This window comes from Oratosquilla oratoria, chromosome 20 (genome assembly GCF_046742065.1).
Source record: "Oratosquilla oratoria isolate Oo_2021 chromosome 20, ASM4674206v1, whole genome shotgun sequence".
Classification (NCBI taxonomy): Eukaryota; Metazoa; Arthropoda; class Malacostraca; order Stomatopoda; family Squillidae; genus Oratosquilla; species Oratosquilla oratoria.
This window is the reverse complement of record NC_134796.1, coordinates 21,735,365-21,762,044: the sequence shown is the minus strand read 5'-3', so window position 1 is coordinate 21,762,044 and position 26,680 is coordinate 21,735,365. Positions and strand designations below refer to the sequence as shown.

Sequence of the window (26,680 nt, the reverse complement as noted above, 5' to 3'; positions counted from 1 at the left end):
GGTATGTTTTGTTTATGATTAGATATCCAAATTTAGATAAATCTTGTATTGGTCTTACTTTGCATTTAATTAGTAGAATTACATTGACTGGACAAAGCTGAACTGTTTCCAAACAGCTCTACTCTTGGGTCTTGGAGGAGATTTCTATTACCAGTGGGATAGCTTGGCATTGGTGGCTGGTCTGGTACTGGTGACAGTCATTTGTTCATTTGGTACTTGAATATTTTTGGTGATATACCAGTTAGGTTTCTTATTCTTGGATGCACTATATTGAACAGACAAGATGAAACATAGGTGGTGCTGTGGTGGATAATGCTCCTCACCCCTGGAGATACACCTGCTCTCTTGATGAACCATAGCCTGCTTCATCTTGGGGGGTGGTGCTCTGTGAGGACAACATTTGGTACTTAAGGATCTTCCATATAGATGATGATGTCCTGGCACTGCGGTACAGAGTACAAATAGATTGTGAAGCCTCTCCCAGTAGTTGGGGTGTTCCACACATTCAATTCAGCTCATAAATGTTCTTTGTACTGCTTCTATCCATGATATGTCTCTCACTCAATGTGGTAACCACAGGAGTACCCTAGCCTAGGGAGAACCAGGTATTTCCATAGTGTTAGCACACAGTCCTGCTTCCTGGGTCTGAAAGTTGAAAGTATCCCACCAGTGAGTCTTTACACTGTGTCTGTTATATTTTCATAGTGTAATGTGAAGATATCATCACTTGTATATACTTAGAGGTCCATGACATGGTATTTGGCCTCGAATGTTATGCTGGTTGCAAAGGAAGCTTATTGTGGTCTTCAGTCCCTGCATTTGGCCATATCTGATTAACTCAGATTTATCACTTTTTAGTTGCATGTTGTTGTTTACTGCTCATTCAAGCACTGTGACTAGATCTGTTTGAAGTTGTAATGTTATCATGAAACATGTGCTTTATGAAACTTGTGTCATCGGCAAAGGATGTGGCCTGGGAATGCTGGAGGTCTTGATCTATCTCTTCTTTCATTATTAACAACAGAAGTGGTTCCACCAGTGAGCCTTGAGGAACACATTATACCAGGCTTGGTTTGGATATATTGCCCTGGACTGACACCCACTGAAAATGATTTGAAAGGAAATTGTGGAGGATCCATATCCCCAACTTTCCATAGACAACATAGACTTTAAGTCAATGTAGCAGCAGCCCATGGTCCACTTTATTGAAAGCTTTGGCAAAAGCTAAGTAGATTATGACTGCATTCTTTCCCTCCTTTATTGCCTCCAGTATTTCTTGGTGGTGCTCCAATAACTTCAAGTGACAGGTGTGAATTGTGGACACACCTGGAGGCAGTTGCTGATTACCTGAAGGCTGGGGGGTCTTCTGCAAGAGAGACCAGGGAACAACAGAATAATATTTTATCATAGGTGGAGTAGGAGCCATATTGTAATGAATACAAATATGAAATCCTGTGAATATTGTGTAGCATAATGTGAGCCTTATTCTTCCTGTGTCTTCACAAGTACCATAGGTGTAGGAGTTTAATTACAGCATTGCATTCTTACTTTTGTAATTAAATCAATCTGTTAATTTGCATACATAATGACTTACAGAGAAATTTCTCCAATAGAATTTTTAGTTCCATATATTTGGAGTTTACATCTAGGTTTTGTACACACACACATCTCAACAACAAGGGAGTACCTTTGTTGTATTAATAGGGAAGGGGAAGCTCGTGGTGTAGTGGGAAGGTGAAGAAAAAGGAGGAAGAGAGGGATTACTGAGGAAAATGGAAGGAAATGAGGAAGGGGACGAACGGGCCTCGGATTTTAGAAGGGGTGTAAACAAAAGAGGTGCAGAACACACAGACGAGGAAGAACAAGGAAGCAGAAGTGTCAAAAGCAGAAATATAGATAATAACAACTCAATGGAAAGAGAAGATAGCTGCTTTTATTCATTTAATGAGAGAGGAGGTGACAACCTCCCCCGACTAATTAATCTAGAGGAGAAACTAAAAAAAATTAATGAAGAACGGGAGGTTAGGTTTAACCAGTTAACACTAGTTACCCAAAGAGTTGATAAACTGGAAGAACTAAAGAAGGAGAATCAGCTAACTAAAGAAATAGAAAAATTAAAAAGACAGTTAAAAGAAGTAAAAGATGAGAATGAGGAATTAAAGAACAATAAGAAAGAGAATAAAGGGTTCATAGCAAAAGAAGCACAGGGTTGGAGAAAAGTCAAAGAGAACAACAAAATCATATCTAGAGATATAGTAACACAATATATGAAAGAAACTAAGGACACAGTGATTAAAGTGATGAGAAAAAAAGAGAATATAGTAAGAGACTTAACAGACAAAAAGAAATGTATAATTATATTAGGGATGGAAGAAAAGCATAATCCAAATAGAACCACAAGAGTAAAAGAGGAGAAGGAAAAGGTAAACAAGATATTAGTAGTTCAAGAGGATGAACAAGAAACAGGGAAAGAAATTGAAGAAATATATAGGCTAGAGAAATGCAATACAGATAAGACCAGACCACTTAAGATCAAATTCAGGTCACAAAAGACAGCAGAGAATATCTTAGCAAAAACAGGGAAACTAGCAGACAATGATCAATATAAACAGGTATGGATAAAAAGAGAAATGAATAAAGAAGAAAGAGGATGAGAAAAAGACTAGAAGCTAAGGGAAAAAATGAGAAAAGAACAGTCCGACAAAGAGAAATTATATTGGAGAGTAGTGGATATGAAAGGAAATGGTTCATAGCAGAGAAAAATGGAAAGGAAACAGAAAACACAATGGAAGTAGCAGAAAATTAAAAGTGTCTTACACAAACATAAATGGCTTAATAACAGGCTTGAACGAACTGAATGATTACCTGAAGGAAAAAGAACCAGACATAATGGGAATTGTAGAGACAAAATTGAAAGGTCCACTACCACCCAACAGTGTAGGACATGGTGCATATAATTATTGGATTATAAACAGAGAGTTAACAAAGGGGTGGAGTTATGTTCCCGACTAAGAAGGATATAAATGTGAGGAATGTCACAAATAGAAAAAATAGAGATGATTATGAAAGTGGAGGACAGGGATAGGAAGAGCAGGAAGTTTGTGATAAATTATGTGCCTCCTAAAACGGCTTTGTGGGAAGAGAGAGAACACAAAAATATGTTAGAAGACACAAGGATAACACTAAATAAGATAATGGAAGATAGAGGAAGAATAGTTAAAATGGGTGACTTTGATTGTAAAGAAATCTGCTGGGAAGAGATGACAGTGAAGGATGGAGATGACCTATGGGGAAATGTACTACTTGATATGATTATAGAACATACAATGATGCAATGGATACAAGAGAATACTAGGTATAGAAATGAGGAAGAACCATCGAGACTGGACCTAATAATCACATCAGAACCAAAAATAGAGGACAAGATTGAATATAAGATGCCAATAAGTAAAAGTGACCACATATTGATTGAACTGGAACTAAATGAGGAAAAACACATGGAAAAAAACAAACAATATAGAAAGGGAAGATTGATGTATGAATTTTTTTTTTTTTTAATAGAATAAGAGAATTCTTTCAAAAAAGCAGACTGGGAAAGGATACACAAGGAGTAAACAACAGTAGAAGAGAAATGGAATATTTGGACAAAAATTGATAAAGGAGTGGAAAAGCATGTTCCAAGACAAAAACAAGAAAAAAGATATGTAAAGTGTTGGTACAACTAAAGATGTAGGGAGTTAAAAGACAAAAGGGATAAAGCTTGGATAAAATGAAAAAAAAAAAAAAAAGACAAAAGACCTGAAAAATAGAAAATATATACTGGTTATAGAAATGAATATGTACAAGTGTGCAGGGGAGAAAAGAGAAAATGTGATAAGGATGTCATAGAAAAATGTAAAGATCAACCAAAACTATTTAAAAGATTTGCAAACAACAAACTGAAAAACAAACAAGAATTAAGGAAACTATGACAAGGAGTTGAATGCACAGAGGAAATAGAAATGGCAGAAATTATGAACAAGCATTTTAAATTGGTGTTTACGAGGGAGAACATACACCTAGAGATATCGAGCGGGAGGAGAAAGTCCCCCCTATGAAAGAGATAGAAGTAACAAGGAATGAAATAATGAATCACTTGAGTAATCTCAATCTCAATGTCAGAAAATTGCATGGACCAGATGAAATGGCAAACTGGATTTTGAGAGAATGCAGGAATGAACTAACAGACAAAATACATAGACTAATAAGCAGTTCATTGAAAGAAGGAAAAGTTCCAGAAGATTGGAAAAGAGCAAATATAGTACCAATATATAAAGGGGGAAACAAGGAAGACCATAGTAACTATAGACCGGTCTCTCTTACAAGTACGATAGCTAAAATTTGTGAAAGAATGATCAAAATTAGATGGGTAAGGCATTTGGAAAAAAACCACGTACTAAATCCAAGGCAATTTGGATTTAGACAAGGACGATCATGCGTCACAAACTTAATGTGTTTCTATTCAAGACTAATAGATATAATACAAGAAAGAGATGGATGGGCTGATTGTGCATTTCTAGACCTTAAAAAAGCTTTTGATAAGGTGCCACATAAATTGCTAAAGAAATAAGAAACTAAGAAACTACAGGAGGAATATAGGGCAAACTGCTGAAGTGGATGGAAGACTTCTTGCATGAAAGAAAAATGAGGGTGGTGATAAGAGACAAACACTCAAATTGTGATGAAGTGATGAGTGGATTTTCACAAGGAACAGTTTTGGCCCCAATAATGTTTACTATATATATTAATGATATGGATAAAGAAATTGAAAGTTATATGAGCTTCTTTGCAGATGATGGAAAATTGTTGAAAAAAGTGAACTCTGTAGAAGATAGTGAGTCACTACAGAGTGATCTCAATAAGGTATGGGAATGGAGTAGGAAGTGGGAGATAGAATTCAATCTTAAGAAGTGTAGTATAATGGAATTTGGAAGAAGCAAAAAAAGAATAGTGGGATCATATAAATTGGGAGAGGAAGAAATTAAAAAAGTACGAAATGAGAAGGACCTGGGAGTCATTATTATGAATAATATGTCCCCTGATAAACATATAAATAAATTGTTTAGAGAAACTTATAATTTAGTAAAAACAATCAAAGTTGCATTTATATACCTGGATGAAGAAATGGTGAAGAAAATTCTGATCACATTGATAAGACCAAGATCGGAGTATGCAGCAATGACGTGGTCACCAAGTACAAAAAAAATGTATAACAAAACTTGAAAGAATACAAAGAGCAATTACGAAATTGGCACCAACACTCTCAGAACTATCATATGAAGAGAGGCCAGCAAAACTAGAGCTACAGACAGAGCAAAGAAGAGAAAGAGGAGACCTGATAACTATTTACAAAATCATGAAAGGTGATACACGAATTTAAAAACGATACATGAATTTAAAAACAGTCTAGATAAAACGAGATATGAAGATGGGACACCACGAGCATAATTCCCCTTCCTGTAAAATACAACTAGGTAAATACACACAACATAGAGTGAGAGATTCGATGGTGCAGTTGGTAGAGTTCCCAGATGCCACTACGGGGGTCTGGGTTCGTATCCCACCCAGGGCTGAAATAATTTCAGTATCGCTGTGCTGCGAATAGCTACTCCAACTCCTGTGGGTGGAGAGTTGGGGGTGTGTGGGTAGAAGGTAACAGCATTACTCATAGATCAATCATAAATAAGCTCTGAGCTCTCATCTGGGAGAGAAGTAGCTGTCAATCATGAGTCCCACACATGATCCAAGACCATGAAGAAATCACACACACACACAGAAAGAAGATAATTTACTTAGTTGTATTTTGCAGGAAGGGGAGCTACGCTCGTGGTGTCCTGCCTTTGTATATCGCAGTGTCTAGTTTGCTTTTAAACTCATGAATGGTTTTTGCACACACTATTTCCTTGTCCAGTTTGTTCCAAGTGTCTACCACTCTGTGGAAAACTGTTTTTCTTCAGATCTCTTCTGTAACTATGTTTTTTGATTTTCTTTCCATGTCCTCTTGTGCTTCTCCTGTCCCAGTTAAACAAGTCCTCTCCATCAAGTATTTCTGTGCCTTTCATGATTCTGTAGATGGTCAGTAGGTCACCTTTCTCTCTTCTTTGCTCCAGAGTTGGTAAATCTAGTATAGCCAATCTCTCCTCATATGACAAGTTTGCAAGTGCAGGTGCCATTTTTGTTGCTGCTCTCTAGATTCTTTCTATTTTCTTTATATTAATTTTGGTACTGGGTGACCACAATGTCGCTGCGTATTCTAGTCTAGGCCTTATCAGTGTGACCAATATTTTTTCAATTATTTCTTCATCCAAATATGGTACTTTGTCAAAAGCTTTTTTGTAAATCCAGGAAGGCACAGTTAGCCCATCCATTCCTTTCTTGTACTATGTCTATTAATCTTGAGTAGAAACATATTAAGATTGTGTTGCATGATTTTCCTTGTCTGAACCCAAATTGTCTTGGGTTTATCATATTGTTGTCTTCCAGGTGTTTTACCCATCTATTCTTGATGATTTTCTCACAAATTTTGGCAATAGTGCTTGTTAATGAGACTGGCCTATAGTTAGTTGGTTCTTCCTTGTTTCCTCTTTTATGTATTGGTACAGTGTTAGCATTTTATCCAGTCTTTTGCTATTTTTCCTTCTTTGAGTGAGCAATTTATTATGTTATGTATTTTGTCCGTTAGTTCTTCTTTGTATTTTTTTAGAATCCAATTTGCAATTCCATCCGGGCCATGTGATTTCATGACGTCAAGGTTTGATAGGTGTTCTAATATTTCATTTTGTGCTATTGTTATGTCGCTCATGGGGGAGATTGTCTTTCATTACCTTCGTTCCAATATTGTGTTTTCTCTCAAGTGAAGACAGAATTAAAGTGATTTTTCATGATTTCGGCCATTTCTAAATCTTCTGTGTATTCTATATTTCCTTGGCATAGTTTCACCATTTCTTGCTTGTTTTTAAGTTTACCATTCACGTATCGATAGAATAGTTTGGGTTGCTCTTTGCATTTATCTATAATATCATTTTCATGGTTCCTTTTTTCCTCTCTTCTCACTTTAACATACTCATTTCTATAGTTTATAGACTTGCCATTTTCCATTTTTTTTTTCTTTTTTTCCACCTTTTCTAAGCTCTGTCCCTTCTGTCTTTTGCCTCACTGCATCTCTTGTTGAACCAGCATTTAATGTACACTCTCTCTTGCTTCTGTCTTGGTACGTGTTTATTTACCCCTTCATTGTAATTATCCATCGAGATATTCCATTTCTCTTCCATTTTTGTCTCTTCCATGTAAAATTTTTCCCAGTTTGCATTCTGGAAGAATTTCTTTAGTTTTGCAAAGTCCGTTTTGTTGTACATCAAACTTCCTTTCCTGTGCTTTTCATTTCTCCATGTATATTTCTTCCTTTAGCTCAGTTTCAATGAGTATATTGTGATATATTGGACGGTGTCTTCAGTTTATCATTCAGGTCGGACAATCATGTAATTAAAATCATGTAATTAAAATCTGCCAAACAACATCTGCTGGCAGATACTGTTTTGGCAACTCTGCCCCTCACTGCACAGTCTATAATCCTGCCACTGCCAGAGCAACCAGCGGTCAGTGTCTGTTAGACTTTCATAATGAAGCAAGGTACGTAAGCTTTTTGGTCAGTACAGATTCCCGTGGAAGACGCCCCTGCCTCCCTGCAGATGGAGTTAGTGGACCTGCAGTGCAACGATGAAATGAAGGCGAAGTTCCACACCTCTTCTCTGTTGTCCTTCTGTGGCATCGTCCTCCCTTCTAACAATTTTCAAAAATACATTGCGCATGTTCAACACATTGTAGCCATGTTCAGCAGCACCTACTTTTGCGAACAGCTCTTCTCTAATATGAAGTACATGAAGTCTCACCTTTGCTCCCAACTCTCAGACCACCACCTCAATGACATTCTGTTGTCCTCAACCATAGAGCCAGACATGGAAATACCTCTTCATGGCAAACAGCACCAGCAGTTTCATTGATTTGTAGTGTTTACAATGCAATTCTTGTATAATTTATTCATTGTATTCTATGTATTGTATAAAATAGAGCAATTCTGGGGATTTTGTTTTTCACTATGGCCCGCGGCCTCCTTCCAAAAGTCTCATTTGGTCCTCACTCTGAAAAGGTTGCCTGCCCCTGATCTATAGAATCATGAAAGGCACAGAAATATTTGATAGAGAGGACTTACTAAATTGGGACAAGAGAAACACAAGAGGACATGGAAAGAAACTCAAAAAGGATAGTTAAAGAAGAGATCTGAAGAAAAATTATATGCAAAAACCATACACAAATTAAAGAGCAAACTAGAGACTGCGAGATACAAAGGCAGGACACAATAAGTGTAGCTCCCCTTCCCATAAGATACAACTAGGTAAATTCGTGGCTCCTCCTGGATGACGTGTAATCCCTGCATCTCGTCCACTGCCCTGGGTCAGAAGTAGTGTAGCAAGACACATCATGTCCACAATTAGGCTGCTTCAAAATTTGTAATGCCCTTAATAATTCACCATTCAAAGACAAGCTCGTTTTCGTTTCTTCCTTCCACTAATCCTCAGCTCATCTTTGTTCATTCTTAGTTGTAGATGAAAAAAAAAAATCCTCTTAGTTGTGGTGACATTCTTAAATTCTTTCCAGTCCGGTTCTTCATTTGCCTCACCTTTCAATTGAAATTCAAGTGTTACATGGTCACTTTCTCATAGGGCAAATGTATTTCAATGAGCCAGTGGTATCTAGTTCTTGGGAAGTAGTAAGTCCAGCCATGTAGTAGTGTCATTCCATCTTATGTGAATCACTTCTTCACCCATGGGGTCATGTGCATTTCCACAACAGAATATTACAATTGACTCCTGCCTATTTGTGGTTCACCATTCACGGACTTGACTATTCATGGATTTTTCAGATCCCACTTTCTTTACTTCCTTTGTACCAATTTTATATTGTCCTAATATGCTTTTTTTCCCTCTTATTCCATTATGCTACATTTCCCACCTCTGACTCTATTTCCAAACCTTGTTCAGATATTTCTGAAGTGATTCACAGTCAGTTTCAGTATTCACTTTCCTCAGCAATTTTGTGTCATTTGCAAAGAAGCTCATGTAACATTCCACATCTTCACCCATGTCATTCACATAAATAGCAAACATTATTGGAGCCAATACTGATCCCTGTGGAACTCCACTAATCACCTCTTCCCAAGTTGAACTCTTATCTTTGAGCACTACCCTCATTTTCCTTCCATGCAAGAAATCCTCCATCTAGTTCAGTAGTTTGCCTTGTATCCCTATGGTTTCCAGTTTTAATAATTTTTATATGGTACTATGTTGAAAGCTTTTTGTAAGTCTAGGAAAACACAATCAGCCCATCTGTCCCTTTCTTGTATTATAACTAGTCTTGAGTAGAAACAGATCAAATTTGTGGCACATGATCTTCCCTGTTTAAATCCAAATTGTCTCAGGCTTAGTATATTGTTTTTTTTCCAGATGTATTTTCCATCTATTCTTAATAACCTTTTCACAATTTTTGGCTAATGTGCTTGTAAGGGAAACCAGTATAACTTGTTGGGTGTTCCTTGTTTACTCCTTTATATATTAGTACAATATTGGCATTTTTCCAGTCTGGTATTTTTCATTCTTTGAGTGAGCAACATATATATTTTGTCCATTTGTTCTTCTAACCATTCTTTTAGTATCCAATTTGCAATTCCATCTGGGCCATGTGATTTCCTGACATCAAGGTTCGTTAATTGATCCATTATTTCTTTTTGTATTATTTCCCTCATGGGGGGGATCCCACTTCACACCCTTCATCCCAATGCCATTTCTAAATCTGTGTATTCTATATTTCCATGATGTAGTTTCACCATTTCCTGTTTGTTTTTAAGTTTGATATTCACATATCTTTAGAATAGTTTAGATTGGTCTTTATATTTTTCTATTATGTCTTTTTCATAGTTTGATTTTTCCTCTATAGGCACTTTTACGTATTCCTTTGATTTATGTATATTTGCCACTTTTCGGGTTTATCTTTTTCCATCTTTTTCAAACTTTATCTTTTCTATCTTTCACCTCACTGCACCTTCTGGTAAATCAGCACTTGATATACATTTTTTTCTGTTTCTGTCTTGGTACATATTTATCCACTCCATCAAAATCATTAATTTTTCTTCCATTTGTGTTTCTTCATTATAGAAATTGTCCCAACTCACATTATGAAAAAAAAATCTTAGGTTTCCCAAAGTCCATTTTATCACACATCAGTCTTTTCTATATTTCTAATTTCTCTCTGTATTTCCTCCTTTAGTTCAAACTCTATTAATATGTGACCACTCTTCCCAAGTGATGTCTTGTATTCAATTTTATCCACAATTTCTGGTTCTGATGTAATGTTGAATCTAGTCATGATGGCTCTTCATTATTTCTATATCTGGTATTTTTTTTTTTTTTTTTTACCTATTGTGTCATTGTATGTTTTATAGTCATGTCAATACATTTCCCCATTGATCCTCTCCACCTTTCACTGTCATCTCTTCCCAACAGATTTCTTTTGCAGTTAAAATCTCCCATAAGTACCAGGTTTCTTCCATCCTTCAGCATCTCATTTAATGAATGCCTTGTATCTTCTAACATTTTAGAATACTCACCCTCTCTCCAAGAGCCCGTTTTTGGGGGCACATAAATCACCACAAACTTTCTACTTTTCATGTCACTATCTTCAATTTATCATGATCATTTCCACACTGTTTTTACCATCTGTAACCATTGTCACATTTAAGTTTTTCATAGCCAAAAACATGACTCCTTCACCCTGTTTCTTGTCTCTATTTTTAATCCATTTATTATAATCCATGTCCAACATTATTTGGTGGTGTTGGACCCCTTAATTTCGTCTCCACAATTACCATTATGTCTGGTTTTTCTTCTGACAGGTAATCATTTAGTTCACTTAATCCTGAGATCAGTCCATCTAAGTATAAGCCACTTTTGATTTTTTTCTCTCACCATCTTGTTTTTTATTCCTTTTTTTTTTTCCTTACCTGAATATACCATTTTCTCAGCCTCATGTCTAACACACTCCAGTAGCACTCATTTTTTTTTTATCTATATTTTTTCTTGTTTTTTTCTTTAGCTTTACCTCTTAGTGTCTTCTCTCATTCCTCAACCTTCGTGTCTCTCTTTATCCATATGTTGTGGTAGTGTTGACTCTTTGCTAACTTTCTTGATTTTGCTAATATGTCTTCTACCAGTTGTGACCTTAATTTTCTTTAGATGTCAATTTCTTTTGTGTATTGTCTCATTCTGTACACTTCTATTTCCTTTTCTATTTCTTGATTTCCATATTGTACTTTTAGAAGTGTTCTTGCCATTTCTTTTCCTTTTTCTCTCAAGTACCTAACCAGGCCATGTTTTTTCTTTAGTCTATATACTACAATACACTTTTTTTATCCATTGTATCTCTAACCCAATTTGCTTTTTCTTAGATTACTTGAATAATTGTGTCCTTTGCATTCTACTGCATTAGTTGTACTATTTCTTTAAAAGCTATCTTTTCACTTTCTTGATTTTGTTTCCATTCTTTTCTAATCCTTTGCAAATTTTCCTCTCCTATATTTTCCTCAGTTTTTTCAAACATTGCCTGTATTTGATCATTTACTGTTTTTAAAGTCGCATTATTGGTATTGTTTTTCATCCTTTCATTTTCACATTTTACCTCAATTATTTAATTCACTTAGCTCATAATTATTTCAGCATTCTTTTTCTTTAAATCACACACCTCTTTGTTTATTTTGAGGTAGTCCTTTCTTAGATTCATAATCTCTTTACATCCATGATTTCTCTATCCCATGAACTCTTGCTAAAACTCATCTCTTTTTCTATGTCTATGATTCTACTCAAGTTTTTTCTCTCGTTCACCAAATCCAGAAAAAGGTTCATCTTCATTTAACTTTTGAAGTTGCCATAGTGTTTCAAGACCTTTGTTTACATTAAGCTTTGGTTTTGTGCTGCTAGAGTACTCTGCACTTGTGTTGACGTTTGGCTCAATCTTGCTGCCATTTTTCCATGTGCCGCCCTGATTCTTGCTGCCATTTTTCCATGTTCCACCCTGATTCCCATCCATTTTCTCTCAATAGCCACAAATAGCACTGCACTAGACCATCTCGGGCAACCACAAGAATTCCCCTTCCCACTCAATACAACCCAGGCCTCCTGTTCTCCTTGCACTATTGAGAAATTTCATCTTATGGATGCAGCCTACAGGAGCACTTGTTGACAGCTCAGTGTGTGAGGGGGACCATGTGATCTGGGCTATTGTATGGGTGGGTGTGATGGTTACTGACTGGCTCTGTATCTGAGTGATAGCTTTGTCCATGTCAAAGAATTTTCTGGAGAATTCCCCTAGTGTACCTAGTGTGAATGGAATTGTGCTAGCTTTCTGAAGTGTGTCTGGGTGTAATTGGTAGAGTAGTTGAAAGTATGCCATGAGTGAGACTATGTGTTCCAATGGTATTTTGTTTGTGAGACCCAGTCTGAGTTTTGAGGCTTTCACTGAATTCACTTTTAAGTGTTGAAGTTATTTTGACTGCTTTTTCTTTTGTGTTGTGTGGACCATGATTGTAAGTTTTTGCCAAAGAGTATATAGGGGAAAATGCTCCAAGTGGCTCAAATGCAGCAGAGAATTTTTTATATTATACAAATTCCTAATATTCGTAGGTTTCCTCAAATCAGACTGATTTCCTCAAATCAGACTGAACAACATAACCAGCTAATGTATTATTCTCATCTATTTTGGATGTTATTATGGATATTTTTGTCTTGTCATTTGTAGCATTTCTTCATGTTATCTCTGATTCAATTTCAGAGAGGAAATTGTGCACAGGAATGTTCTTGCCATTGAAGAGAGGTAATGTTGTCTCATCCTTGACTATGTTTTTCTGTTGTCATGGTGTTTTGAGTAGCAGGTGAATTTTCTGAAGAGTTGTTACCAGAAGGAGGGGACATATTTGGTGTATTTGAATTGAGTATAGAGTGGCTTTGTGTATGGTGTCTGTATGTTGAGTCAAAGAGGACATGTTCATTGAGTAATTTATAAGAAAAATGGGTTATGACCATGCTACTCCTTGGTGATAATGAGAACGGAAAAATATCTTACCCAAGATGATGTCTTAGTGTTAGTGGATGAAGGTGATGCAGTGGCGTTAATTGGTGGTAAGGTGCACTGCTGGAAATGGGAAGTAATTAGTATAGTGTATTTAGCTGGAGAGGATAAATTCGGGATAAGTTTGATACTTTTTCAGAAAGGAAAGGAAAATGTCATATCTTGGCCAAAAATTTTTGTATTCTCTAAATTCAAAGTGCATCTCTTAGAAGATCTTTTGCCAAATACAGCTCCTTCAAAGAAGCCACCCTGAGCCTCCACCACGGCCTCCAGGTGGGACCTGAATTTGCAGCATACAGCCTTCACAATGTCCTTCAAGAGATGCCTGAACAGCAGTTTGATCCTGGCTGTCAGTTTGTTCTCTTGGTGTTGCAGTATGATTGGTGTCTTTTTCAACTGTGCCTCACACATAATAGTCCATGGAGTTGCAATTAGGCGAGTTGGGGAGCCAGATGTTGGGACCGGTGAAGTGGTAGAGGTTCTCAGACAGCCACTTCTGTGTTTTCCTGGAGGTGTGACACAGAGCTGAGTCCTGCTGCCACACATATGGTCTTCCCGCACCCACCCTCTCCACCCAGCACTTGACAGCAGTGGACAGCAACTCAACATAGCCATCAGAAGTGAGTCTTGAGTCCATCTTCAAAGGTGTGGGGCACCATGATGTGGCCTTTGCTGGAAACACACACAAAGACCATCACAGTTTAAGGGAACTTGGTCTTCATGAAGCATGGGACTTAGTGTGGACTGTAGGTTAGCCACCTGTTCAGCACATTGTGCAACTGGTCCTGGCAGAAGTTCTTCTCATCTTGTTGAGGAGATTTTGGCTTTCGTAAGGTGGTTCACTTGGGCCTTGTGCCTCTTGTATGAGGAGTAGCGAAGATCCTCGTTCAGTGCTTTCTTCATAGTCACCACTCCCATCTCTCTCGTCAAGGTCCTTATTGCTTTGCCTCAATCTTGCTACACTTTTATTTATTTATTTTATTTTATTTATTTATTTTTTTAAGCTTCTCAACAAATTTCAGTGTGCAGACAGAGTCAGAACACCTGCTATGATCCTTCTGGCTAGACACTGCTTCCACATCTCCGTCACAATTCTCCAGCTCACATCTCACGGCCTTCACGGTATTCAAGGAGCACTGAGCTCCAGCTAAGATTTCTGAATTTTTTAATCTGGCACATCCATGCTCTCTAGCTGTGACACCCACCAGTAGTACACAGAATCAGCTATCCTTTGCACTTTACCACTATTAAAGCCTTCAAATGGTTCTGAAATGACAAAAGATAAAATAATAATCAAATTTATCTCAAACACCCTGTGTGTATATATATATATATATATATATATATATGTGTGTGTGTATTTACCTAGTTGTATTTACCTAGTTGTATTTTACGGTAAGGGGAGCTATGCTCGTGGGGTCCCGTCTTCATATCTCATTTTATCTAAACTATTTTTAAATTCATGTATTGTTTTTGCACACACCACTTTCTCATCTAACTTGTTCCAACTGTCTATTACTCTGTGAGGAAAGCTGTTCTTTTTCAAGTCTCTTCTATAGCTGTCTTTTTTTGTTTTCATTCCGTGTCCTCTTGTATTTCTGTCATCCCATTTTATCAGATTCTCTCTATCAGTAATTTCTATGCCTTTCATGATTCTGTAAATAGCTATCAAATCTCCTCTCTCTCTTCTTTGCTCTAGTGTCTGTAGTTCAAGTTTTTCTAGTCTCTCTTCATATGATAGTTTTGAGAGTGTTGGTGCCAGTTTTGTAATTGCTCTTTGTATTCTTTCAAGTTTTTTTATACATTTTTTTGTACTTGGTGACCATATCGTTGCTGCATATTCCAATCTTGGTCTTATCAGGGTGATTAGGATTTTCTTCACCATTTCTTCATCCAGGTATGTAAATGCAACTTTGATTGTTCTTATTAGATTATAAGTTTCTCCAAAAATCTTATTTATATGTTTCTCAGGTGACATATTATTCATAACAATGACTCCCAGGTCCTTCTCATTTTCTACTTTTTTTATTCCTTCTTCTCCCAGTTTATATGCTCCTGTTATTCTGTTTTTGCTTTTTCCAAATTCCATTATACTACACTTTTTTTTTTATTGAACTCCATCTCCCACTTCCTACTCCATTCCTGTACTATATTTAGATCTCTCTGTAGTGATTCACAATCTTCTTCAGTTTTCACTCTTTTCAGTAGTTTTGCATCATCTGCAAAGAAGCTCATATAGCTTTCAATTCCTTCATCCATATCATTAATATATATAGCAAACATTATTGGGGCCAGAACTGTTCCTTGCGGAACACCGCTTCTTACTTCATCCCATTCTGAGTGCTGGTTTCTTATCACTACTCTCATTTTTCTTTCTTGCAAAAAGTCTTCCATCCAATTTAGTAGTTTTCCCTGTAGTCCTCCTTGAGTTTCTAATTTGTTAAGCAACTTCTTATGTGGTACTTTGTCAAAAGCTTTCTTTAGGTCTAGAAATGCACAGTCCGCCCATCCATCTCTTTCTTGTATTATATCTATTAGCCTTGAATAGAAACATATTAAATTGGTGACGCATGATCGTCCTTGTCTGAATCCAAATTGCCTTGGATTTAACACTTTGTTTTTTTCTAAATATTTTACCCATCTACTTTTGATAATTCTTTCACAAATTTTTGCTATTGTACTTGTTAGAGAGACTGGTCTATAGTTTGTAGGGTCTTCTTTATTTCCTCCTTTATATATAGGTACTATATTTGCTTTTTTCCAATCTTCTGGAACTTTTCCTTCTTTCAAGGAACTGATTAGTATGTTATGTATTTTGTCTGCCAGTTCATTCCTGCATTCTTTCAGAATCCAGTTTGCTATATCATCTGGTCCATGTGATTTTCTGACATCAAGATTACTCAAGTGTGTCAATATTTCATTCTTTGTTACTTCTATTTCTTCCATAGGGGGGGACTTTCTCTTTCCATTCAATCTCTTCAGGTTGTATGTTCTCCCTTGTAAACACTGATTTAAAATGTTTGTTCATAATTTCCGCCATTTCTACTTCCTCAGTGTATTCAACTCCCTCTTGTCTTAATTTCTCCAAGTCTTGTTTATTTTTCAGTTTATTGTTTACAAATCTGTAGAATAGTTTTGGATGATCTTTACACTTTTCTATGACATCTTTTTCATATTTTCTCTTTTCCTCTCTGCACATTTGTACATATTCATTTCTATAACCGGTATATATTTTCCATTTTTCAGGTCTTCTGTCTTTTTTCCATCTGGTCCAGGCTTTGTCTCTTTTGTCTTTTAACTCCCTACAAATTTTGTTGTACCAGCATTTTACAAATTCTTTTGTTTTTGTCTTGGGACATACTTTTCCACTCCTTTTTTGTAAATTGTTGTCAAAATATTCCATTTCTCTTCCACTGTTGTTTCTTCTTTGTATATTTCTTCCCAGTTTTCTTGTTGAAAGAATTCTCTTATTTTATCAAAGTTTGTTTTTTCATACATCATTCTTCCTTTTCTATATTGCTCATTTCTTTTCATATATTTTTCTTCATTAAGTTCCAGTTCAATCAATATGTGGTCACTTTTACTTATTGGTGTTTTATATTCAATCTTGTCCACTATTCTAGGTTCAGATGTAATTATTAGGTCTAGTCTCGATGGTTCTTCATTTCTATACCTGGTGTTCTCCTGTATCCATTGTGTCATTGTGTGGTCAGTAATCATCTCAAGTAGAGCATTTCCCCATGAGCCGTCTCCACCCTTTACTGTCATTTCTTCCCAGCAGATTTCTTTGCAATTAAAGTCGCCCATTATAACTATTCTTCCTCCATCTTCCATTATTTTATTTAATGTTATCTTTGTGTCCTCTAACATACTTTTATGTTCACTCTCCTCCCATGAGGTTGTTTTCGGTGGCACATAATTTATCACAAATTTTCTGCTCTTCTTATCTCTGTCTCCCACTTCTATCATAATCATCTCTATTGTATTCTTTCCATATATGACACCCTTCACGTTTATATCCTTCTTAGTCAGGAACATAACTCCACCCCCTTGTTTTTTCTCTCTGTTTTTAATCCAATGATTATATGCTTTATGTCCTATACTGTTGGGTGGTAGTGGGCCTTTTAATTTTGTTTCTACAATTCCCATTATGTCCGGTTCTTTTTCTTTCAAATAATCATTCAGCTCATTCAATCCTGTTATTAATCCATCTATATTTGTGTAAGACACTCTTAGTTTTCTGTCACTTCCATTGTGTTCTCTGTTTCCCTTTTGTTTTTCTCTTGTATGTCGAACTGCCTTAGTTTCATATTCACTACTCTCCAATAGAATCTCTCTTTCTCTGACTCCGTTCTGCTCTCGTTTTTTTTCTTAGCTTCAAGTCTTTAATGCTTTTCTTCCTCTCTTTCCTCTTTATTCATTTCCCTTTTTATCCATACCTTTTTATATTGTTCACTTGTTGCTAGTTTCCCTGTTTTGGATAAGATATTCTCTGCCGTCGTTTGTGACCTGAATTTGATCTTAATTGGTCTGGTCTTATCCGTACTATACTTTCCGAGCCTGAATTTTTCCTCAATTTCCTTCATAATTTCTGGTTCATCTTCCTGAACTCATTTTAGTAAACTGCTTACTTTTTCATTTTCCTCATTGGTTCTTGAGGTTCTATCTGGGTTATGTTTCTCTTCCATTCTTAATATAATTATACATTTCTTTTTGTCAGCTAAGTCTCTTACTATATTCTCCTTCTGTCTCATCACTTTAATAACTGAGTCTTCAGTTTGTTCTCTCATTTGCTGTTTAATTATATCAGTAAATGCAACTTTACTGTTTTCTTTTATCGACTTCCATCCCTCTCTGTTTTCTTTACTATTTCTCTTCAATTCCTCATTCTCCACCTTTCTTTTAACTGTCTTTTCAGGTTTTCTATTTCATCAGTTAAGTTTTTGTTCGCCTTCTCTAGTTCTTCCAATTTTTCAACTCTTTGTAGAATGTTGTTAACATGACCGAACCTATGCTCCAAGTCCTCGATCATCTTATCGACCTTCTCTTCTAGTCTTGTCAGTCGGGGGGTGTGTGTGTCCCCCCCACCCTCTTTAAATCCCTGGAAAATATTCTCATCACTTTCTACTGTATTGCTCTTATCTATACTTCTAATCTTTACATTTTTATTAGACATTTCATCGTCGTCGGGGGGCCGTTTGTTTACCTTTCGCCTGTCTGCCTGGGCCAAGTCCTCTCCTTCCTCATTTCCTTCCATTTCCCTCAGTAATCCCTCCCCTTCTCCTCTTTCCCTACTTTCCTACTACCCCACGAGCAATTTCCCCCACCCAGTAAATACAATAGGCACTTCTCTTTGCATTGGGATCCACAAACTTCAGTTTTCTTCAGAACGTCTTCTAAGCCGTCCGTTCGTTGAAGTATGTGTGTGTGTGTGTGTATTTACCTAGTTGTATTATACAGGAATTAAACCACTAATAGAAACTTGCTTGGCTCATCTGTTCATCCTCATAGGCCTTCTTTTAACATTCCATAAGCTTCTTGTTTGGTTTTCTTAAGTTTAACACAAAATTTGATGGCGTAACGTTGCTCCATGTTTCCCGGCACCCTTGACAAGTGTTCACAGATCAGGAAATTGAATCAGACTGGTTCCACCACATTCACCGCTGCACTCAGACCTACAAATATAGAAAGTTGCCAGTTAGTCATTTTATAGAATATATGTATGTATACTTCACCATGAAAGAGTATTTTCATCAAATCATATTTAATGTCTCGCCTGACATTTTCTCATTACTTATTGAACATACCTTGTATAGTAAATATTATCGGAGCTAGTACTGACCCCTGTGGGACGCCACTACACATTTCTTCCCATTCTGAATATTTGTCTCCGAGCACCACTCATTTTTCTTCCATGTAGGAAGTCCTCCATCCAATTCAATAGTTTTCCATGTATGCCTCCTATTCTTTCCAGTTTATATAGTAATTTTCTGTGTGGTACTTTATCAAATGCCTTTTGTAGGTCTAGGAATGCACAGTCTGCCCAGCCATCCTTTTCTTGCAATATATCAATCTTGAATAGAAACAAATTAAATAAGTGGTACATGATCTTCCTTGTCTGAATCCAAATTGCCTTGGGTTCAGTATATTATTCTCCTCCAGATATTTTGTCCATCTATCTTTGATGATTCTCTCGCAAATTTTGACTTGACTATCATACTTGTTAGGGACACTGGTCTATAATTTGTTGGGTCTTCCTCATTTCCCCCTTTATACATCGGCACTATATTGGCATTTGTTCAGTCTCCTGGTAGTTTTCCTTCTTTGACAGAGCATTCTATTATTTTGTATATTTTTCCTGTTAGTTCATCTATACATTCCTTTAGTATCCAGTTTGCAACAACGTCTAGTCCATGTGACTTGTTAACGTTGAGCTTTAGTATTTGATTCCTTATTTCATTTTGAGTAATGTTTATTTTCTTCAGTGGAGGAAATCTTACTTCAATTTTTTGATCACAGTTTTGTAGATTTTTTTCTTCTTTGGTGAATACAGATTTGAAATATTTGTTCATAATATCTGCCATTTCTATATCTTCTGTGTATTTTGTGTATTTCCTGTTTATTTTTTAGCTTGCTGTTTACATATCTATAAAATAGTTTGGGTTGATCTTTACATTTATCTATTATGTCCTTTTCATAATTTCTTTTTTCTTCTCTATGTAATTTTACATATTCATTTCTTAGTTTGGTATATATTTTCCATTTCTCAGTTTTTTTTCCTTCCATCTTTTCCAGGCTTTATCTCTTCTGTATTTTGCCTCACTGCACTTTTTATTATACCAGTATTTTATATATACCCTTCCATGTTTTTGTCTAGGCACATACTTATTCACACCCTCATTATAAATTTCCTTCCAAATTGTCCATTTCTCTTCCACCTTTGTTTCTTCATTATTAAAATTCCTCCAATTTGCTTCTCGAAAGAATTTTCCAAGTTTCTCAAAATCTGTTTTGTGTTTTCTGTGTTTTTCATTAATTTCTGTATTTGTTTTTTTCATTTAATTCTAGTTCCATTATTATGTGATCACTTTTTCCAATTGGTGTCTTACATAAGAACATAGGAATGAAGGAGACTGCAAGAGACCACAAGGCCTACACAAGACAGCTCCGTATCCATCACCACCTGTCATCCCCATCCTTAAAGTTGTCTAATAGTTTCTTAAAACAACTGATAGTTTCAGCACTTACTACATGGTTACTAAGTTTATTCCATTCGTCAGCCACCCTATTAGTAAACCAATTCTTGCCTATTTCCTTTTTAAATCTAAATTTGTCCAGTTTATATCCATTACTGCAAGTCCTGCCCTGCCCTGTTGTTTTAATATGATGAACTTGTTTGCATCACCCTTAAAGCCTTTGATCCACTTGAACACCATTATTAGATCACCCCGCACTCTGCATCTTTCCAGAGAGTGTTAGTTAATCACTTCCATACGGTGACGCCTATGTAGGCGGCATGAGGAGCAAGTGGGTACTCGATGATGCCGACGTCGCCATCTTGATTATATTTATTGTAGTCATACCTATGTAATTTCCATTCTCTCTAAACTGGCTTCATCAATTTTCTAGGGTTATCAAAATACACGGGTGAAAGAGAACGAACGATTGAGCACTGACTTTATTTTTTATAATGCGATTATTATGACGCAACATCGCATGACGGGCAGCTAATGCTGCCAGACGTGCGATGTGCCCCTGAGTGAAGAGGTTAAGATGCGTAAGCCTCTCTTTGTAAGGCAAGTTTCTGAGTCCATGTATCATTTTGGTCATTCTTCTCTACTGATTCTAGTGAATTGATGTCCATTGTGTAGGACGGAAACCAAAACTGTACCACATAGTCAAGGATGGGGCTATCGCTAGAGTTTAATAATAACCTCTGCACTTCTATTCGTTACCGTCCTAACAATGAAACCTAATGCTCTGTTAGCTTTATTTCTGGCACTAATGCACTGTTTCCTGGTTTTAAGGTCTGGACTCACTAGAACTCCCAAGTCTCTCTCGCACTCAGCTTTCTCTAAAAGTGTGTTATCTAAACTGTATAGCCCTATGTTTAACTCGCTACACTTAGAGATATTGAAGTTCATTTCCCATTTCACCGACCATGTGAACAATTTGTTAAGATCATCATGCAGAATCTCTGCGTTGTCTCCTTATCTAATTAGGCGTCCTATTTTAGTGTCGTCTGCAAACTAACATCACTATCCCGTCATCTAAGTCGTTTATGTACATAATGAACAACAAGGGACCCAAAACCGAGCCCTGGGGGACCCCACTAGTAACATTGCCCCACCTAGATTTTACTCCATTTATGGTGACCCACTGTTTTCTGTTACTAATCAAAGCTCTAAACCATTCTAACACTTTTCCTCCTATGCCATGGGGTTTGATTTTATTTAGTAGTCTCTGGTGTGGCACCTTGTTGAACACTTTGCTAAAGTCAAGGTTAACATCGTAATTATCATTGTTATCTGACCCCTTATATACTTTAGTGTAAAAGGATAGAAGATTAGTCACACATGACTTACCTTTGGAGAAACCATGCTGTAAATCATGAATTAAATTATGTCTTTCGATGTGTTCTCTGAGTCTATTTACTATTACTGATTCAAGCATTTTTCCTATAACCGATGTCAAACTTATTGGCCTGTAGTTGCATATAGACGATTTATCTCCCTTCTTAAAAACAGGAACAACATTTGCCTGCCTCCAAGCAGTAGGCACAAAACCAGTGTCTACTGATTTATTAAATATTTCAGTTAACTGGTCACAGATTTCAAATTTACTCTCCTTTAGCATTCTTGGAAAATATTTGTCTGGACCCGGGGATTTTGTAGGTCTTTCAATCTGCTTGACTACTTCTACTTAACTATTGCTGATATTAGATAGACTACTTTCTTCATCCCCTCTGAAAATTGGATCGCAGTGAGGTACTTTATCTAACCTCTCATTAGTAAACACCAGTAGAAAATAATTGTTAAACTCCTCACTCATTTTTTCCTCTGATTCTATCATGACATTTTCATCATTTTTAATTGGTCCTATTCTTTATTTTTTGTTCTGTGGAGATGAAAGAAACCCTTTGGGTTGGATCTTGCTTGACTAGCAACCTTAATTTCATAATTATGTTTTGCTGTATGTGTATTCTTTTTAACCAGCTTCTCCATTTCGTTATATCTTGATCTAAGGTGTGTTTCCCCGTTTTTTATTTTTATGGAAAGTCCTCTTTTCATTCTGATCTAATGTTTCAATCTGTTATCCATTTGGGAGTATTACTATTTCTCCGTATTGGCTTCAGGGGGATAAATGTATTTTGTGCATTAATAATTAAATCCGATTGCTATACATTTTATCCAAATCGTTGACCTGTCTGTTGAGCCCTTGCCCCCAAATAACCTGACCCAAGGTATGCATATTACCCTCCATGACCTGACCCCTGGTCATGACCTGAACCCCGGTCACACATCAAGACTCTACAATGTCTGAAACATCTGCAACGTCCGCATGACATTTCATATTCAATTTCAAATAGGTTTTATATTGTCAAAGTTTGCTCTCCTGAAGTTTGGTACTTGGACGTTATTCGTACTTTTTAATTCTCCCCAAATAATGTTAAATCTTATTTCTTGATGATCGCTAGAGCCTAGACTATCTCCCACTTTTACATTACTCATTAGGTGCTCATTATTAGTTAAAACTAAGTCCAGAGTATTTTCTCCCCTCGTATGATAAGCAGTTGCTTGTTTTAGGAAATTATCCAGCACCACATCTAGGAATTTCTTTGTTTCCTGATCTATTAAAGTTTCCCAGTCAGTGTTTCTATTATTAAAATCTCCCATGATCACAATGTTTTTGTACTGGAACGCTCTGTGAATTTCATGAATTAGGGAATCAGTCTGCTCAATGCTGAGGTTAGGAGGTCTATACAAGACGCCAATAATAACTTTCTTATTCTTGCCTATAATCTCTACCCAAATGGATTCTGTACAGTCCTCTTCCTTAATCGAATTGTTGATAATACAGTTTATTGTATTTTTAATGAAAAGTGCCACACCTCCCCCTCTCCTGCCAACCCTATTCTTGTGAAAAAACTTATATCCTTCTATTTCGATTTCCGGAAGGAAATGTTTATCAGCCATGTTGATCCAGGACTCCGTAATAGCTATAATATCGAAATTCTCTATGTATGCTTTACCTCACAGCAAATCAATTTTGTTAGTTATGCTTCTGCTATTTGTATAGTAAACTTTAATTTTATCTTCCCTCCACCTGCTTTGGTGATTCTTTTCACAGTCCCTCTCTAAGTTGTTTCTATTGCCTAAACTATATTCCGATACTTCCCCCCCTACTCCCATGTAATCTACCTGAAAAAAACCTGTAGGATGCCTACTTCTCCCTCAAGGGATTCAGCAAGGAGCCGAAATCCTCTGGGCAACAAGTGCACCCCACCCCTTTTATATAGATGATTCCTACTGTAAAACTGGTCCCAGTTGTCAACAAATGCCCATCCATTGGCCTTACAATGTTTTGCCAGCCTGCAATTCATTGCAATAGCCCTGGAATATCACATGACTCCAACTCTACGCCTTGGAAGGATTCCACATACAACAGGAACACCTCTCCTATTTCTAATCTTGTCTAGTGCTTCCTGGAACCATGCAAACAATTCCTCACTCCCTAACTTATCTATATCATTGCCCCTGGCACTTAAGCAAACTACAGGGTCCTTACCTTCCCCTATTAAACACTCTTCAATCCTATCTCTAACATCTCCTATCCTCGCGCTGGGGAAACACACCTGCATCCTATGTTTCCTGTCTTTATCGTAGAAAGCCCTGTCTAAGTACCTCACTTGACTGTCTCTTACAACCAAAATCTTACCTGTGGGCAGGGATCCAGCGTCTGCCCTTCCCTTCTTCACTTGAATTTCATTTGTTTCTTCTTCCTGCAGATTTGCTAGTACTTGAAACGAGTTCTTGCAATCAAGTGGGGCTGGTGAGGACTTTTTTCCTTTATTCCACTTCTTAATATTTGCTGTTTTCCATCCAAGCTCATAGCTAGTTTTGTCTTCCATATTTTGGGCCTTCGAGCAGAGAACTCGATTCTCCTCTTTAAGACACTTTACAGCATTCTCCAAGGCTTCAATTCTACTAAGTAGAGATTGTACTTCACTGAACACGGTAACTCAACCACTTGCCATATCACTAATTGAAGCAGCTACCTGGTAGACCTGACCTGAGTGACGACTACTGCACAACTGTCTTGTATTCAATTTTATCGACTATTTCAGGTTCTGATGTGAATATCAAATCCAATCTTGAGGGTTCATTGTTATTTCTATATCTGGTGTTTTCTTTGACCCATTTCTTTGGTCATTTCCAGTAATATGTTTCCCCAGTGATCATCTTCACCTTTCACAGTCATCTCATCCCAGTATATTTCTTTCAAGTTGAAATCACCCATAATTATCAGATTTTCTTCTTTAGTATTTCATTTAGTGTATTTCTTGTGTCTTCCAGCATTTTAGAGTGTTCACTTTCATTCCATGCGTGAGTTTTGGGTGGGACATAAATCACTGCATATTTTCTATTTTTCATATCTCTATCCTCAACTCTTATCATAATCAATTCCACATTGTTCTCTCCTTCTGTAATTTTTGTCACATTTAGGCCTTTCTTGGTTAATAACATCACTGCTCCACCCTGCTTTCTCTATTTCTGTACCAACAATTATATACTCCTTGTCCTACACTATTTGGTGGTAATGATCCTTTCAATTTTGTCTCTACAATCCCCATTATATCTGTGTATTTACCTAGTTGTATTTTACGGGAAAGGGAGCTATGCTCGTGAGGTCCCATCTTTATATCTTGTTTTATCTAGACTGTTTTTAAATTCCTGTATCATTTTTGCACACACCACATTTTCATCTAACTTGTTCCAAACATCTATTATCCACTTGGGAAGGCTGTTCTTTTTCAGGTCTCTTCTATAATTGTCTTTTATTTTCTTTCCATGTCCTCTTGTATCTCTACTATCCCATAGATCCTCTCTATCAATAATTTATATGCCTTTCATGATTCTATAGTTATCAAGTCTCCTCTCTTTCTTCTTTCCTCTAATGTCTGTAGCTCAGTTTTTGCCAGTCTCTCCTCATATGATAGTTCTGAGAGTGTTGGTGCCAATTTCGTAATTGCTCTTTGTATTCTTTCAAGTTTTGTTATACATTTTTTTGTACTTGGTGACCACATTGTCGCTGCATACTCCAATCTTGGTCTTACTCAAAGTGACTGGTATTTTCTTTAACATTTCTTCATCCAGGTATGTAAATGCCACTTTGATTGTTCTTATTAGATTATAAGTTTCTCCAAAAATCTTGTTTATGTTTCTCGGGGGACATATTATTCATAATAATGACTCCCAGGTCCTCATTTTCCAATTCTTTAATTTCTTCCTCTCCCAATTTATATGATCCCACTATTCTTTTTTTGCTTCTTCCAAATTCCATTATACTACACTTCTTAAGATTGAATTCAATCTCCCATTTCCTACTCCATAACCATACTTTATTGAGATCACTCTGCAGCGACTCACAATCTTCTACAGTATTCACTTTTTTCAGCAGTTTTGTATCATCTGCAAAGAAGCTCATATAACTTTCAATTTTTTTTATCCATATCATTAATATATATAGCAAACATTATTGGGGCCAAAACTGTTCCTTGTGGAACTCTACTAATCACTTCATCCCAATTAGAATGTTTCTCTCTTATCACGACTCTCATTTTTCTTTCATGCAAGAAGTCTTCCATCCATTTCAGCAGTTTGTCCTGTATTCCTCCTGCAGTTTCTAATTTCTTTAGCAATTTCTTTTGTGGCACCTTATCAAAAGCTTTTTTAAGGTCTAGAAATGCACAATCAGCCCATCCATCTCTTTCTTCTATTACATCTATTAGTCTTGAATAGAAATACATCAAGTTTGTGACACATGATCTTCCTTGTCTAAATCCAAATTGCCTTGGATTTAGTACATTGTTGTTGTTTTTTTCCAAAAGCCTTACCCATCCACTTTTGATAATTCCCTCACAAATTTTAGCTACCGGACTTGTAAGAGAGACCTGTCTATAGTTAGTAGGGTCTTGTTTCCCTCTTTATATATTGGTACTATATTTTCTATTTTCCAATCTTCTGGAACTTTTCCTTCTTTCAATGAACTGGTTATTAGACTATGTATTTTGTCTGTCAGTTCATTCCCGCATTCTCTCAAAATCCAGTTTGCCATTTCATCTGGTCCATGCGATTTTCTAACATTGAGATTACTCAAGTGATTCATTATTTCATTCCTTGTTACTATTATCTCTTTCATAGGGGGGACTTTCTCCTCCCATTCGACATCTCTAAGTTGTATGTTC

General features: G+C 36.6%; 1 protein-coding gene across 2 annotated transcripts in view; it reads left to right on the top strand.

Annotated features, from left to right (window-relative positions):
* The window catches only part of LOC143036393 (uncharacterized), a 38,837-nt gene that overhangs the window by 2,077 nt on the left and 10,080 nt on the right, over positions 1-26,680 (top strand). Inside the window, exon 2 of one of the 2 annotated variants that reach the window (XM_076203693.1) lies at positions 12,916-12,957. The exons of the other annotated variant lie outside the window; for it this stretch is intronic. Within the exon in view, the coding sequence (XP_076059808.1) occupies positions 12,916-12,957 (42 nt within the window). The remainder of the gene's footprint in view (positions 1-12,915; positions 12,958-26,680) is intronic. 2 annotated transcript variants of the gene reach the window in all.